The 13,089-nt window shown below is 48.7% G+C and overlaps 1 protein-coding gene across 3 annotated transcripts in view; it reads right to left on the reverse strand.

The window, feature by feature from the left end:
* ACACB (acetyl-CoA carboxylase beta) overlaps positions 1-13,089 on the reverse strand; it is a 106,376-nt gene that overhangs the window by 56,566 nt on the left and 36,721 nt on the right. For all 3 annotated transcript variants that reach the window (XM_082667567.1, XM_082667568.1, XM_082667569.1), the window contains exons 10-17: positions 11,162-11,371; positions 10,703-10,873; positions 8,346-8,507; positions 6,317-6,480; positions 4,164-4,314; positions 3,962-4,065; positions 2,834-2,915; positions 234-379 (exon numbers count right to left, since the gene is read on the reverse strand). In XM_082667567.1, the coding sequence (XP_082523693.1) occupies positions 234-379; positions 2,834-2,915; positions 3,962-4,065; positions 4,164-4,314; positions 6,317-6,480; positions 8,346-8,507; positions 10,703-10,873; positions 11,162-11,371 (1,190 nt within the window). The remainder of the gene's footprint in view (positions 1-233; positions 380-2,833; positions 2,916-3,961; positions 4,066-4,163; positions 4,315-6,316; positions 6,481-8,345; positions 8,508-10,702; positions 10,874-11,161; positions 11,372-13,089) is intronic.

The raw sequence follows: 13,089 nt of genomic DNA on the forward strand, positions 1-13,089 counted from the left end.
ACACCTTGCAGGCCGTGGAGCTGGGAGTCACGTCCCATTCGGCTCTGAATCCTCCCAAGTCACTAGAAAAGGGCCCCTGGGAGCCTCCCATAAATGCCTGCCAGCTGCATGGAATTCCAGCCGAGAGATTAACCTCTCCAGGAGCCCCAGAACGTTCCAGAGAAGGTGCCTTAGCTAAGACCCTCAGACCTGCAGGGGACAGCTGGCTCTGTGTGCCCTCCACGACCACACACCTGTCGACCTCCTCCTTCAGGTACGTGGTGTAGCTGCTGCCACTGTAGGACAGCAGCAGCCCCCCGTCGTTCAGCCGGTGGGCGTCGATCTCGATGTGACAGCCGTTCATGATGAGGACGAACATGGTTGGAGACTGCCGGGCCACCTGTGGGGACAGTTCAATGTCCCCACCTGAAATGAGGATGCCTGCTTGACCCGGTGCCCCCAGAGCACCGCCTGGCCCCCCTGACCACAAGCAAAGGCTAGTGTCCACAGCAGGAGTGCTGGGGTGGACACCTCACCTCTCGAGGCCCAGCCCTCGCTCACCCCAAGGGAGCAGCGACGGGGAGGGAGCCCGGGGTCAGCGAGCCACACCTGCGCTGTGGATGGGCTAGTGGCTGCCGGCCGCAGGTGTAGCCCCAGGCCGGGCATCACTGTCCATTGTGTGCCCTTGAGGGCTGGGGGCTTTCTTCTGATCCTGTCTCCAAGCAGGGTTGCCCTGGGAGCCAGGGAGATGGGGGTCTTGCTCTGGGTGAGGCAGACCTGGGGCCTCCATCAGTGGCCTGGACATGGACTTGGGCTCTGCCCGCTAGACCTGGCCCTGCCCAGGGGCACACAATGGATCTGGGACACTGGAAGGAGACATATACGGCCAGGCCCTGGCCTCAGCTCTGCATTTCAATCTGAAATACCAGCCCCACCTGGCCCTCAGTTCAAAGTATGTGCTCTCTCTCAGAAAAGTAACACCCTAAAGAGCCCTCAACCTCTAAAATATATATATAGTGACAAAAGATGGCAAGAAATAGAGGAATATTTATTGCCACGTTATTTATGGGAAAACCTAGAATCAAACAAGCTCTCCAACAGTGGGTGCTGCCATGGAATGTTCTAGACTGCACTGTCAAATATGGTAGCCCCTAGCCAGATGTTCAAATGTAAGTTAATTAAAATGAAATGAAGGATAGCATTCAGCCCCTCAGTTACACTGGCCGCATTTCAAGTACTCCATAGCCCCAGGGGGCCCATACTGCACAGAGCAGACTTAGAACGTTTCCGTACCTGCGGAAAGCACTATTGGGCCGTGCTGCAGACGCTAAACTGATGTTAGGAAAACTTGCTAATAACAGGGGGAAACTATAGGCCATGACAATATCAAAGCAGTAAAAACATCTGCACTATGATCTTAACTTTATAAAAGCAATGCATAAGGAAAAAAATAACTGAAAAGAAGTCTGCTAAAACGTCTGCACCCGGGCCACAGCAGTGAAAGCGCAGAATCCTAACCACTAGACCACCAGGGAGCTCCCCCATGGTGGACTGTTTTTCTGACGCTTCATGCTTGTTTGCTGTTTTGAAATGTTCTGCAACGAGCATGTGTCATATTTAAAATCAAGTTGAGGGGACCCAGGCCCCCAAAGGTAGCCAGGAAGCATCAGAGGCAAAAGGGAAGCTATTTTACACACGTTACGTGGATAACACACTCGTGTGGCTGAAGGAAGCCTGAGACTCTCCAAAGTTGAAAGTTCAATGTATGCTCAGCAATGTTAAAATCAAGTAAGAGAAAATAAAAATTCTGTTGCCTTTTCCATGGAATGGGAGGCTGGGAAGTGCTGGGGAGGCCCTGGCTTCCCAGGGACACATCGCTCCAAAGGTCACCCCGACTTGGACCCGGGGGGCTCACCCTGTGCTCGCACGTCTCAAACATTCTTTGATACTCTGCTGAATCGGCCTGGGACGGCTCAGGACGGGTAACTAGATATTTCCAACAGAGAAGAGCGACCCTGACAAGCTCCAGGGATGCCGGTGACAGACCCGGAAGCAGTCAGAAATCCACACATTGATTCTCGGTGCAGAGACGCTGGACAAAGCCAGTCTCACAGCCCTGGGCGGTGCAGCCAGACGCTCTGCTCTTGAGCAGTGGTCCGGCTCACACTGTGTACGGGGTTGAATTATGTCCCCCCAAATTCAAGTCCTCCCTGGAACCTCGGCTTGTGACCTTAATGGAAACAGGGTCTTTGCAGATGTAGTTAGTTAAGGAGGGGTTGTGCCGGATTAGGCTGAACCCTAAATCCAGTCTGACTGGTGTTCTTGTAAGAGAAGAGACCCAGAGAGACAGGCACAGAAGGATGAGGGTGTGAAGACAGACAGACAGACACAGACACACTCAGAGAAGGTGGCCGTACAAAGCCAGAGACTGGTAGAGACTGGAGTGACAACCTACAAGCTAAGGAACACCAAGGACTGCCCACAACTACCAGAAGCTAGGAATGCATGCTCCCTGGGAGCCTTCAAAGAGACCATGGCCCAGCCAACACCTTGATTTTGGACTTCCGGCCTCCAGAACTGAGAGACTATAAATTTCTGTTGTTTGAAGTGACACCAGTTTATGGGACTTCATTACGGCAGCCACGGGAAACCAACACATGCTCTAACGTGCCTTGTGAGCGTGGCTCAAGCCTACGGGTTCTGGAATCCAAAGACCTTAGATTTCAAAGTCACGGGACTGCACGGGGAGTCCTGGGACCAAGCATGAGAAAATCCACTGCAGGGATGGCCCACTGCAGAAATAAAACTCCCTTGAGCCACCAGAGTGTGGGAGACATCTAACAGGGACCTTTACCTTGAGGATGTATTTAACGCCTCCGTAGATTAATTCTACATCCACAATGTTCAGCAGAGAGTCTGCGGGGAGGACCTGGCCCCTGAGAGAGAAGACAGACCTGTGGTCAGTTTGGGAGTGACCAAGAACTCCGCAGCCATCCATCCCCTGGATATGAAAATCCACCCACTCTTTGCCTCTTCTAACTATCAACACACCTGATTGATAAAAGGCAAGGAATGGAGAGTCCCAAGGAACCTGACATCCCTTAGAACTTAAGGAAACTGCTCTTGCTACAGGATGTGACATTTCCAAAAGGCTCCTCTAAGAAGCAATAACCATATTGCTTCTTCTTGAAAAAATTCCTTACGTGGGAATTCTGCCACCCGCTTATGAAAGAAAGGAATGCACGGATTGGGATTCTATTACCATCCAAAAGCATATTCTCCAAGCACTAAGAACTTTCGCCCTTCTAGTTCCCTTTCAGTAGCTTCCTTTGCCTACCACAGTGGTTTTCAAGGTGGGGTCTGCCTCTACCCCGAGGACACCTGGCAATATCTGGAGACATACTGGATTGTTCTGACTTCCAGGGGGAGAGGGGATGCTGTGGATGGGACCAGGGATGCTGCTAACTTCCTACCCTGTCCCACAGGACAGCCCTCACCGCAAAAGATGACCCAGCCCGAAAGGTCAGTGGTGCCGAGGTTGGGAAACCCTGGTCTATCCCAAGAGGGAGCTCCTGGCCACTTCCACAGGGTCCATTTCACTGGTCATCTGATTCAGGTGAGGGTCTGGGAAAGGACCATTTGTAGAGGTGACCTATAACCTGCTTTGCTTCTCAAATCCACCTCCTCCTCTCCGGACTCCTGAGTGTTAACGACGCACCTTGCACAGGTCAGCACGAATAAGCGCACCGCTGTCTGTAGGATGATGGCTGCGTTGGCCTCGAGTGTCCCTCCCCTCCCGCCCCCTACCCCAGCGTCTTCTAGGGCAGCCCGGGTTTGTCCAAGGAATTCTACAGAGGCAAGCACGTAGGAGAGGTTCACTAATTGCTTGCTGATGGATTAACACCCAAACAAAGCGTGTTTCTGCCTTACTTGCCACCAGCACGTATCCCAAGAGGGGAAAGGAAGTACCCATGGGCCCCACCTCTCCAGCGAGTGTAAGAAATCCGTCATGCAGGTCCTGAACATCGAGTCGGCCACGTTCAAGGCTCCGCACACCACCCCGAGCATGATATCCGGCTTCTCAGCCTGGGAGAGACTCTGCACGTCAGTATCCACAGTGACCAAAGCCACGGGGAGCCAGGAGGGCTCCAGGACCCCCGGGGGAGACACGTGCAGCTCCCCACCTGCACTTTCTCGGCGATGAGATTATCCAACCAGCTGGTGTCAATGTCGTTGTTCTGGAAGCTCTCGGTCTCCAGGAGGTTGGTGAGATATTCCACGGTAGTCCTGAAGTCGCCCCGGATGGAGAGTTCCTTCAGAGCCACCACCATGTTCCTTGAGGGGAAGGCACACGGATTGTTTTCCCAATTAACGTACACGTCATCAGAGTTCTAGAGTGGTTTCCAGTGAGTCAGAACCACACAGAAGTTTAGGGAGGGCCCTGAGTCAGACGGCTTGGGGCAATGTCAGCTCCAGCATTGACTGGTACAGCAAATCTTGGGCCAGTGGCTTAAATGCCTGGGCCTCAGTTTCCTCATCTGGAAGATGGGGGAATAACCCTGCCTTCACACAGATGCTTGGGGATTAAAATGAGACAGTCTGTATAAAGCACATGGTCACTGATCAATAAACCTTAACTGCTATGAAATGATTTATTACAGTGATTATAATTGTTATTAACCATGCCAGTTGCTCTGACTCCCTCTCCCGCTGGACCTACCAAAATCCCCCAGTGTCCCAAGAACGAGCCGCTCTTTACCTGTCCACACAGCTGTCCGGTGTGCCTGGGTTGCACGAGTAGGCGGCTAACACCAGTGCCCCCCTCTGGGCATGGCGGTCACCAGCCCACACGTGCTGGGCTGTAACCACCTCCAGTTTCCCAGAGGGGCTGCCTCCCCCCAAACAGGGTGTCCAGTCCAAAGGGCAGAAACCTCCGCTCTCCATGAAATAATAGGGAGAGAGTTATGGGGAAAGGGCACCAGAGGAAGAGGGGGCGTAGGAACCCTTCCTGGGAGAGGAGAGCTTTCACACCAGTTACGACGCTCCTGCATGCTGCCAGCAGGTGTGACAAAGGGGCCACGAGACCCCAGCGGGAGGGTGAGAAAATGAAGATGCAGTGAGCTTAAATGAGGGTGTCAAATAGGCTACTGCAAGTTGGGTGTGGGACCCGAACCTGCATCTACAGGCTGAGTCACTGGATTCAAAGGTGACCAACTTGTCCTGGTTGGCTCAGGACTTCCCCAGTTTTAGCACTGAGAAATCCCACATCCCGGGAAACGCTCAGTCCTGGGAAAACAGGGACAGTTGATCCCCCTCTTGGACACTGACAGCAATAAGAGCTGGAATTTTTTCTTCCTATTCTGCTGAAGTGATTACTGGCCACTCACAGTGTGGGACAAGACACAGGTCCCTTCACTCAGAGACAGCTGGGCTGGCTGACCACCATCCCACCTTTTACTAATCCTTATTTGCTCCAAGCGTCTCAATTTTTCACTGATTAAGATGAATTATTCAAAGCTGGCAAAGAAACTCTCTCCCTCAAAGCAGCAAACACCATTTAATTCATGGCTAAGTGCCCCAGCCCAGACAGATTTAAATGCTTTGCAAATGAAATGTCTTTCACTCTAAAAGACACCTCCACAAGAATGTTTAATTTTACAAACTGAACTGGTGTTTACCTTTTTGTTCCCAGGTCAAGGCAGGAGAAATGTTAAGATGAGGGGGTTTGGATCGCTAATTTTTAGGGAAATGCAAATCAAAACTACAGTGAGGTACCACCTCACGTGGGTCAGAATGGCCATCATTAAACAGTCTACAAATAAGAAATGCTAGAGAGGGTGTGGAGAAAAGGGAAACCCTCCTACATTGTTGGTGGGAATGTAAGTTGGTGCAGCCACTGTGGAAAACAGTATGGAGGTTCCTCAGAAAACTCAAAATAAAATTACTATAAGATCTAGCAATCCCACTCCCGGGCATATATCTGGACAAAACTCCAATTTAAAAAGATACATGGGGCTTCCCTTGTGGCGCAGTGGTTGAGAGTCCGCCTGCCGATGCAGGGGACACGGGTTCGTGCCCCGGTCCGGGAAGATCCCACATGGGCCCGTGAGCCATGGCCGCTGAGCCTGCGCGTCCGGAGCCTGTGCTCCGCAACGGGAGAGGCCACAACAGTGAGAGGCCCGCGTACCGCAAAAAATAATAATAATAAAATAAAATAAAATAAAATAGGATCTGCTCTCCATCTCCTAAAGTGCTGCTACATCGGAAGCAGCAGGTTAATTTTTAGTTTCTCAAAGGGAGGGAGGGAGGGAAGGAAGGGAGGCAGGGAGATACTGACGAAATGGCCTCTTCCCGGTTCTCTCCCCAGGAGAAGCAGTGCCCAAACTGGGAATCGGCAAATTCATGTAAGCCTCCAGTGGCAGCCACGCTGAAATAACCCCACACGTTCTTGCTGCTGCGGAAATTCAACTCCTGGACCGTTCCAGAGCTCGGCTTAAACCCCTGGAGCCCAGAACAGAAAAAGCAAAATGGAAGAAATAGTTACTCCAGATATAGTTTCATCAGAATTAAATCCTAGGAAAACCCAAGAGCCCCGCCCCGCCCCCCCACCCAAGAGCTTAGCGTGACGAATAAAACACTGATTCTTCTCACTAGGGGTGCAGGTGTTTCCGGGTGAGCACATCAATGTGTGTCATTTTTACTTAAAAAAAAAAAAAAGTCAAAAAACCACCACCAAGTGGGACCGGTGATCACTGATGGAGCTGAGCGAAGGTACATACTGATTTTAAATGTTTGCCATTGTTGATAATAGAAAGTGTAAATAAAAGAGGAGTTGGTGGGATTTCCCTGGTGGTCCAGTGGTTAAGACTCCATGCTTCCGCTGCAGGGGCCACGGGTTCAATCCCTGGTCAGGGAGCTAAGATCCCACATGCTGTGCAGCACAGCCAAAAAAAAAAAGAGGAGTTGGATTTCCAATTCCAGATTATGAAAATTTCAGCAGGTAAGGAAATCCAGGGTTAGCCCTTGCTGATGCTAACACACACATAATTCCCTTTGCGGGGATGACCCATCCCCTTCTGAGTATAACTGTGGTAAAGGGAGGGGTGGGTTGGATCCTCTTGCTGGGATTAGAACCCTTGAAGTTGTGATGGAGGCATTCGTTTTGGCAGACATGCCTGGATGCAAGAGATGGAAAGTTCCAGGTGCCTGGGCTATTTCTACACGTGATCCTCCATCCTCCCAGGCACCTGTGAACAAGGCATCAACCCTCTGAAAATTTCCCCTTTTGCTTGTCTACCATCAGAACTGACTGTTGGCCTGTAGCCAAAGATCCCAAACTAATACAGTCACCATAGTTTAAAATTCTTTCATTAAAAAGGTGGGGGTGGGGTGGGAGGACTTCCCTGGTGGCGCAGTGGTTAAGAATTCGCCTGCCAATGCAGGGGACACGGGTTCGAGTCCTGGTCCGGGAAGATCCCACATGCCGCAGAGCAACTAAGCCCGTGCGCCACAACTACTGAGCCTGTGCTCTAGAGCCCACGTGCCACAACTACTGAAGCCCGCGAGCCTAGAGCCCGTGCTCTGCCACAAGAGAAGCCACCACAATGAGAAGCCCGCGCACCGCAACGAAGAGTAGCCCCTGCTCTCCACAACTAGAGGAAGCCCAGGCACAGCAACGAAGATCCAATGCAGCCGAAAATAAATAAATAAATTTATTTACCAGAAAAAAAAAGGTGTGGGGGGGGTAAAAATAAAAAAACCCAAACCTCTCTTATCCCAAATTTCTTTTTTTTTTTTTTCCAAATTTCTTAAATGTAGTTATTAAACAACTAAATTGTGGTAGGTTATGGAGATTATGTGACCATCAACTGTCAGTAAGCATGTAAACTTGATAGATGCCAGCTGGTTGGTATCTTAAGGCACAAGTAGGAACAAGTCACATAGGGACTCCTTAGAATGAACCAGATTGTATGTTGCAGCAAAAAGTTCATGGGGCCAGAAATCCAAGGGCCTGTGCTCTAAACCTGGCTCTTTGTCCCAAAGATGGACGTGGTCTATAAAGTCCACCAGTGGGCCTTGGCCATGGCCTCACCAAGTCCCGGGTGTGAAGGTGGTCACCCCAACCTCCGAGCTGTAATGTGGGGTCACAAAGCCCAGCGGCAGGGCTGTCATGTAACTGACATATGAAGGCATCTGCCTGGTACCTGGCACACATCACATGTGGATAAACTGTGGCATGTCCCTTCCCGCATCCCTGCGTCCTCGCCTATAAACTGTGAACCTGGGTGTCTCAACAGGCTAAGGTTCGGGGTCTGCCACATGCTGAGAGGTCGGAGATGGTGGAAACTCAGGGCCCTCAGACTTGCCTCATCTGGGTTTTCGCTGGTGATTCTGGCCGCAATGACATGGCCTCGGGCGATGGGAGGGTTGGAAGGGGTCTCAAAAGAAATGGGTGTCACCCCCCATGGGGACTCTCCATAGAGAAGCCGGATATCCTTCAGCCGGTGCAGAGGCACGCCCATGGCGATCTGAAATCAAGAAATCCATCCCAAAAGAGGGTCAGTCCCCAAACGTGGAGGCCAGTGCTAGAGGCGATGCAGGTGGTGGTAGGGGGTGAATGATTTCGGATATACTGAGCTCCTCCTGTGCCCACCAGACCGGGCGACATGGTGGCAGGAGAGGCACGGAGAGAGAAAGACAGATGGCTTGACCCTGTCCCCAAGGAGTGAACTGTGTCGCTGGGAAAAGAAGCGACAGTCACAGAACAACATCGCGAGCATCAAATAAAAGTTACAGATCCTGAGCGCTGTGGAAGGAGTGGGGGAATGGTGGTGTCCAGCTGCAGAGTCAAAGAAGGTTTTGTGAAGGACACAGGGAAAGCTGGGCTGGAGGACCGAGTGAAAAACAGACAGTGACGGACACCAGGTGAACCAAAAGATCAAACTGAATCTGCTGGGTCTTTGGATGTGACACACTAAAAGGGACCCAATGGCACCTGTGTAATATCCTGCCAAAGTGTTTAAGTGACTTCCAGCAGGAAGAAATGACCAGGCAAATCCAAATGGAAGGACATTCTGCCTGAACACTTCACAAATGTCAACATCCAGGACAAAAAAATAAGACTGGGGAACGGTTCCAGATTAAAGAGATTAGGAGACATGAAAATGGAAAGGGATGTATGGGTCCTGGATTGGATCCTGGACTTGAAAAACAAAGGACAGCAAGAAATTATTGGGACAACAGGGAAAACTTTCATGTAGACAGTAACATTAGATAGGTAAGTGGAGGGCGTCAAAGCTCTATTTCTGGAGTGGGGCGATCCTATCACGGTATTATTCCCAGGAGGTTCTCATCTGAAAGAGTTAGAGGCAAAGCGGCACGAAGTTCAAGCCAAAACATCTCTCAAAAGGTTGAGCGAAGAAAAAACAAAAATTATACAAAAACACAAATAGAGAGAGAGGAAGCAAATGTGGTCAGATGCTAACAAGTGGTGGACCGAGGTGCAGGGTATGGGTGTTAATTGTATTATTTTTGCAACTTTTCTGGAATTTTTCAAACTGAAAAAAATAAACAAAATAAAAAACGGAATAAAAACTCTGGGAGGATTTTTAAGAAATTAAAGTTAAATTCTAATTAAATCAAAGTAAAACTATCAGTTAATTAAATTTAATCAAAATTTAAATTTTTAAAAATTTAAAAGAAATTTTCAAGAAAGAAAGAAAGGGAGGAAGGAAGGAGATATTAATTAAAAAATTAAGGAGTTTCTATTAATGCAAGAGTTCCTAACTCTGGGTGACATGTTCTTAGCAGGGGTGAGCCCAAGAGGGCAAACATTTGTTCTTGGGGGTGAAAATAATCTTACTCTTTCTATGTACAGGCAGACCTTGGAGATATTGGGGGTTCAATTCCGACCACCACGATAAAGCGAATATTGCAACAAAGCAAGTCACACACATTTTTTGGATTCCCAGCACATATAAAAGTTCCATTTACACTCTACTGTAGTCTATTAAGTGTGCGATAGCAGTATGTCTGAAAGAACAATGTGCGTACCTTAAATAAAAAATACTTTATTGCTAAAAAATGCTAATCATCACCTGAGCCTTCAGAGAGTCTTAATCTTTTTGCTAGTGGAGGGTTTGAAATATTGCAAGAATTAGCAAAATGTGACACGGACACAAAACAAACAAATGCTGCTGGAAAAATGGCACCATTATAACTTGCTTGACACAGGTTGCCACAAATCTTCAATTTGTAAAAAACAAACAAAAAATGCAATAAAGCAAAGTGCAATAAAACAAGGTATGCCTGTATAACGCACAGCTATATCTACAGTATCCAAACCGATATACAGTATATCTGTGATATTAACACTTCATAGGGGAGAAATTAGGGGCGGAAATGTCTAAAAGGGCTCCATGAGGAGGCTGTGATGAAAAAAAGGTCTGTGAATGGGTACTGGGGAGGTCTACAAATGCTCCCAAATTGTATAAAATAGATTTTTCCAGGGTGACGGGCCATGGCTTTTGCCAGTTTCTCCAAGGGCTGTATGGCCAGACGAAGGTGACAAACCACTGCATGGCTCTCCGTGCTACCCACACATTAAAACAGTCCCTCCCCAGGACACCAGCCAAGAGACGAGCAGGGAGGTCTAATCTGAGCAGGACCGGGGATCCCCACTCTGGGCAGAAGAAGCCCCAGGGTTCGGAGCCCATTTCCTTGCCTGTAGCTGGGCGGCCGGCAGGTTGACATCGGCGATCATTTCCGTGCAGGGATGTTCCACCTGCAGGCGGGGATTCAGCTCCAAGAAGTGGAAGCTGCCATCCTGGCTGTAGAGGTATTCAACGGTCCCCGCACTCACGTAGCCCACGGTCTTGGCCAGGCGCACGGCACACTGCAGAGAGACGGAGGTGGGCGAGGGGCTTCCAGCGGTTTTCTCGGGGAAAACGTACTAGCTCCCTCACTAAAGGCAGGCTGAGGACCTGCTGTGTGTAAACTGCCTTGGGACCTCTGAGATCGTACTCCAGTAACCCCGTGTTAGGCTGAAATCATCTCCACGATGGGCCCCCCCACGCCAATTGGTCTCCTCTTGGACACCCACCCCACTTTGGCAACTTGGACTCTTGAGAGCTCTTGATGGTTCTGAGCTGAGATGCGTCCCCCCGAACTCCCCAGAGCCCACCTGCTCCATGATCTCGAACACGGCTGGCGTGGCAATGGTGGCCGGCGCCTCCTCTATGATCTTCTGATGCCTCCGCTGGATGGAACAGTCGCGCCCAAACAAGGACACGGCATTCCCGTACTGGTCCGCGAGGAGCTGGACCTCCAGGTGATGGGCGTGCTGGGCCAGCTTCATGAGAAAGACTGGGGAGCCGGGGATCTCACTCTGCACCTGGGGGGACGGCAGGGTGGCTGGCTCCTCCCTGGGGAAGCAGGACTGGAGCAGGAAGTTCTCCAAAGGGGGCGCAAAACGATGGCAGGGATGCCCGCGGTTTTGCCGATCTTTCAGTTTTACCCCCATCAAAGACATTACATTCTCGTGGTTTTTAAGTCAAATATGTGAAAATAACATAACGCAGAAACTGAAATTCTCCTGCAACAACATCTCCTAAGGATAATATGCTGTTAAGAGTTGGGTACAAATTGGTTTTCTTCTATGCGTACAGAGAAAATGTTTCTTGAAACAAAAATAGAACCAAAACACACTACTCTGTAGGCTTCTCTTCCTCCCACTTAATTCACTCTCTCAGCTAGCTCTCCTCGGTGGAACCTACAGACCGACTTACTCCATACTTTTAACATCTGACAGGCATTGTCTCATAGGCATGCTGTCCAGAGACCCTTAAAAATGAGGTAAAAATAAGTGTTCACATGGAATTATTTCTAAGACAAATTCTTTGTAAGAGCAAGTTGCAATAACACACGGGATGATCCCACCTATGTGAACAATAATAAAACAGAATTATATGAAGGTCTATGTAAAAGTCTATACTACAGTAAAAGTACTGGAAAGAAACCCAGTGGCTAACAGGGGTTACATCTGAGAAGGGGCAAGGGGTTGAGAGGTGATGTTGCGAAAGGGACCTTTCCTTTTTTATCCGTAACGTATTACTGAATTGCCTGAATGTTGACACCGAGAATATTTTCATATTGCACTCATGTAATTAAAAAAAGGAAGCTTGGGGGAGGCTCTGCATGCAGTTGGGGAACAGGGGGGTATATGGGAACTCTGTCCTTTCCACTTAATTTTGCTGTGAATTAAAAACTACCCTAAAGAGTAAAGCCTGCTTTTTAAAAAAGAAAGAAAAAAGCTTTAAAATCTGTACAACCCCTAAATGCAAGGTAGGATCCAGGACTGGATCCTGAAGCAGAAAGGGGGGTATTAGTGGGGGGAAGTGGGGTGATTCAAATCAAGTCTGGAGTTCACTTAATAGACATGGATTAATGAAATTAATCTCTTAGTTGTGACAATCATGGTACTGTTACAAAAGATGTTAACAATAGGGGAAAGGAGGTGAAGGCTAGATGGGGACTCTGTACTGCTGTTGCAACTTTCCCGAAAACATAAATTCTTCCCCCCAAAATACTCCCAAACCAGTACACCCCAATAGGGACATGTGGTAGTGAAACCACTACTTCATATAATACTCACACATGGCCCACAGCTGTATAAACGGTAAACCTTTAGAGAACGCAATTTACTGGTATGTATTTGTCAGTGCATGTAAAGTACATGCTATTTAACTAAATCCTTCTTCCCCCTTTCTTACGGTCTTTACCCAAGAAAATAATTCAGAAGAAGAAAAAAAAGCTAAATATTATTTATAGTATTAACTACCATATTATACTAGAGTGGGGCTGTGCCTAATGATGAAAGCAAGCCCCACATTTCACAAAACAGGGAAGGTTTGATAAATGAGACAATGGCCACACAGGGAATGCTGCGCAATCGTCAGAATAACCCTAAGGACTGGACAGGGTAAAACTGTTTATGATCCACAATTTGAAATTTTTTAAACGTAGAACAAAATATTGTGTAGGCCAAAGACAACTCTTTAAAATATACATGTGAATATTTTGTAATAACCTATAATAGGAAACAATGTGAAA

The sequence above is a fragment of the Grampus griseus genome, assembly GCF_964374135.1.
Source record: "Grampus griseus genome assembly, chromosome: 12".
NCBI lineage: Eukaryota > Metazoa > Chordata > Mammalia > Artiodactyla > Delphinidae > Grampus > Grampus griseus.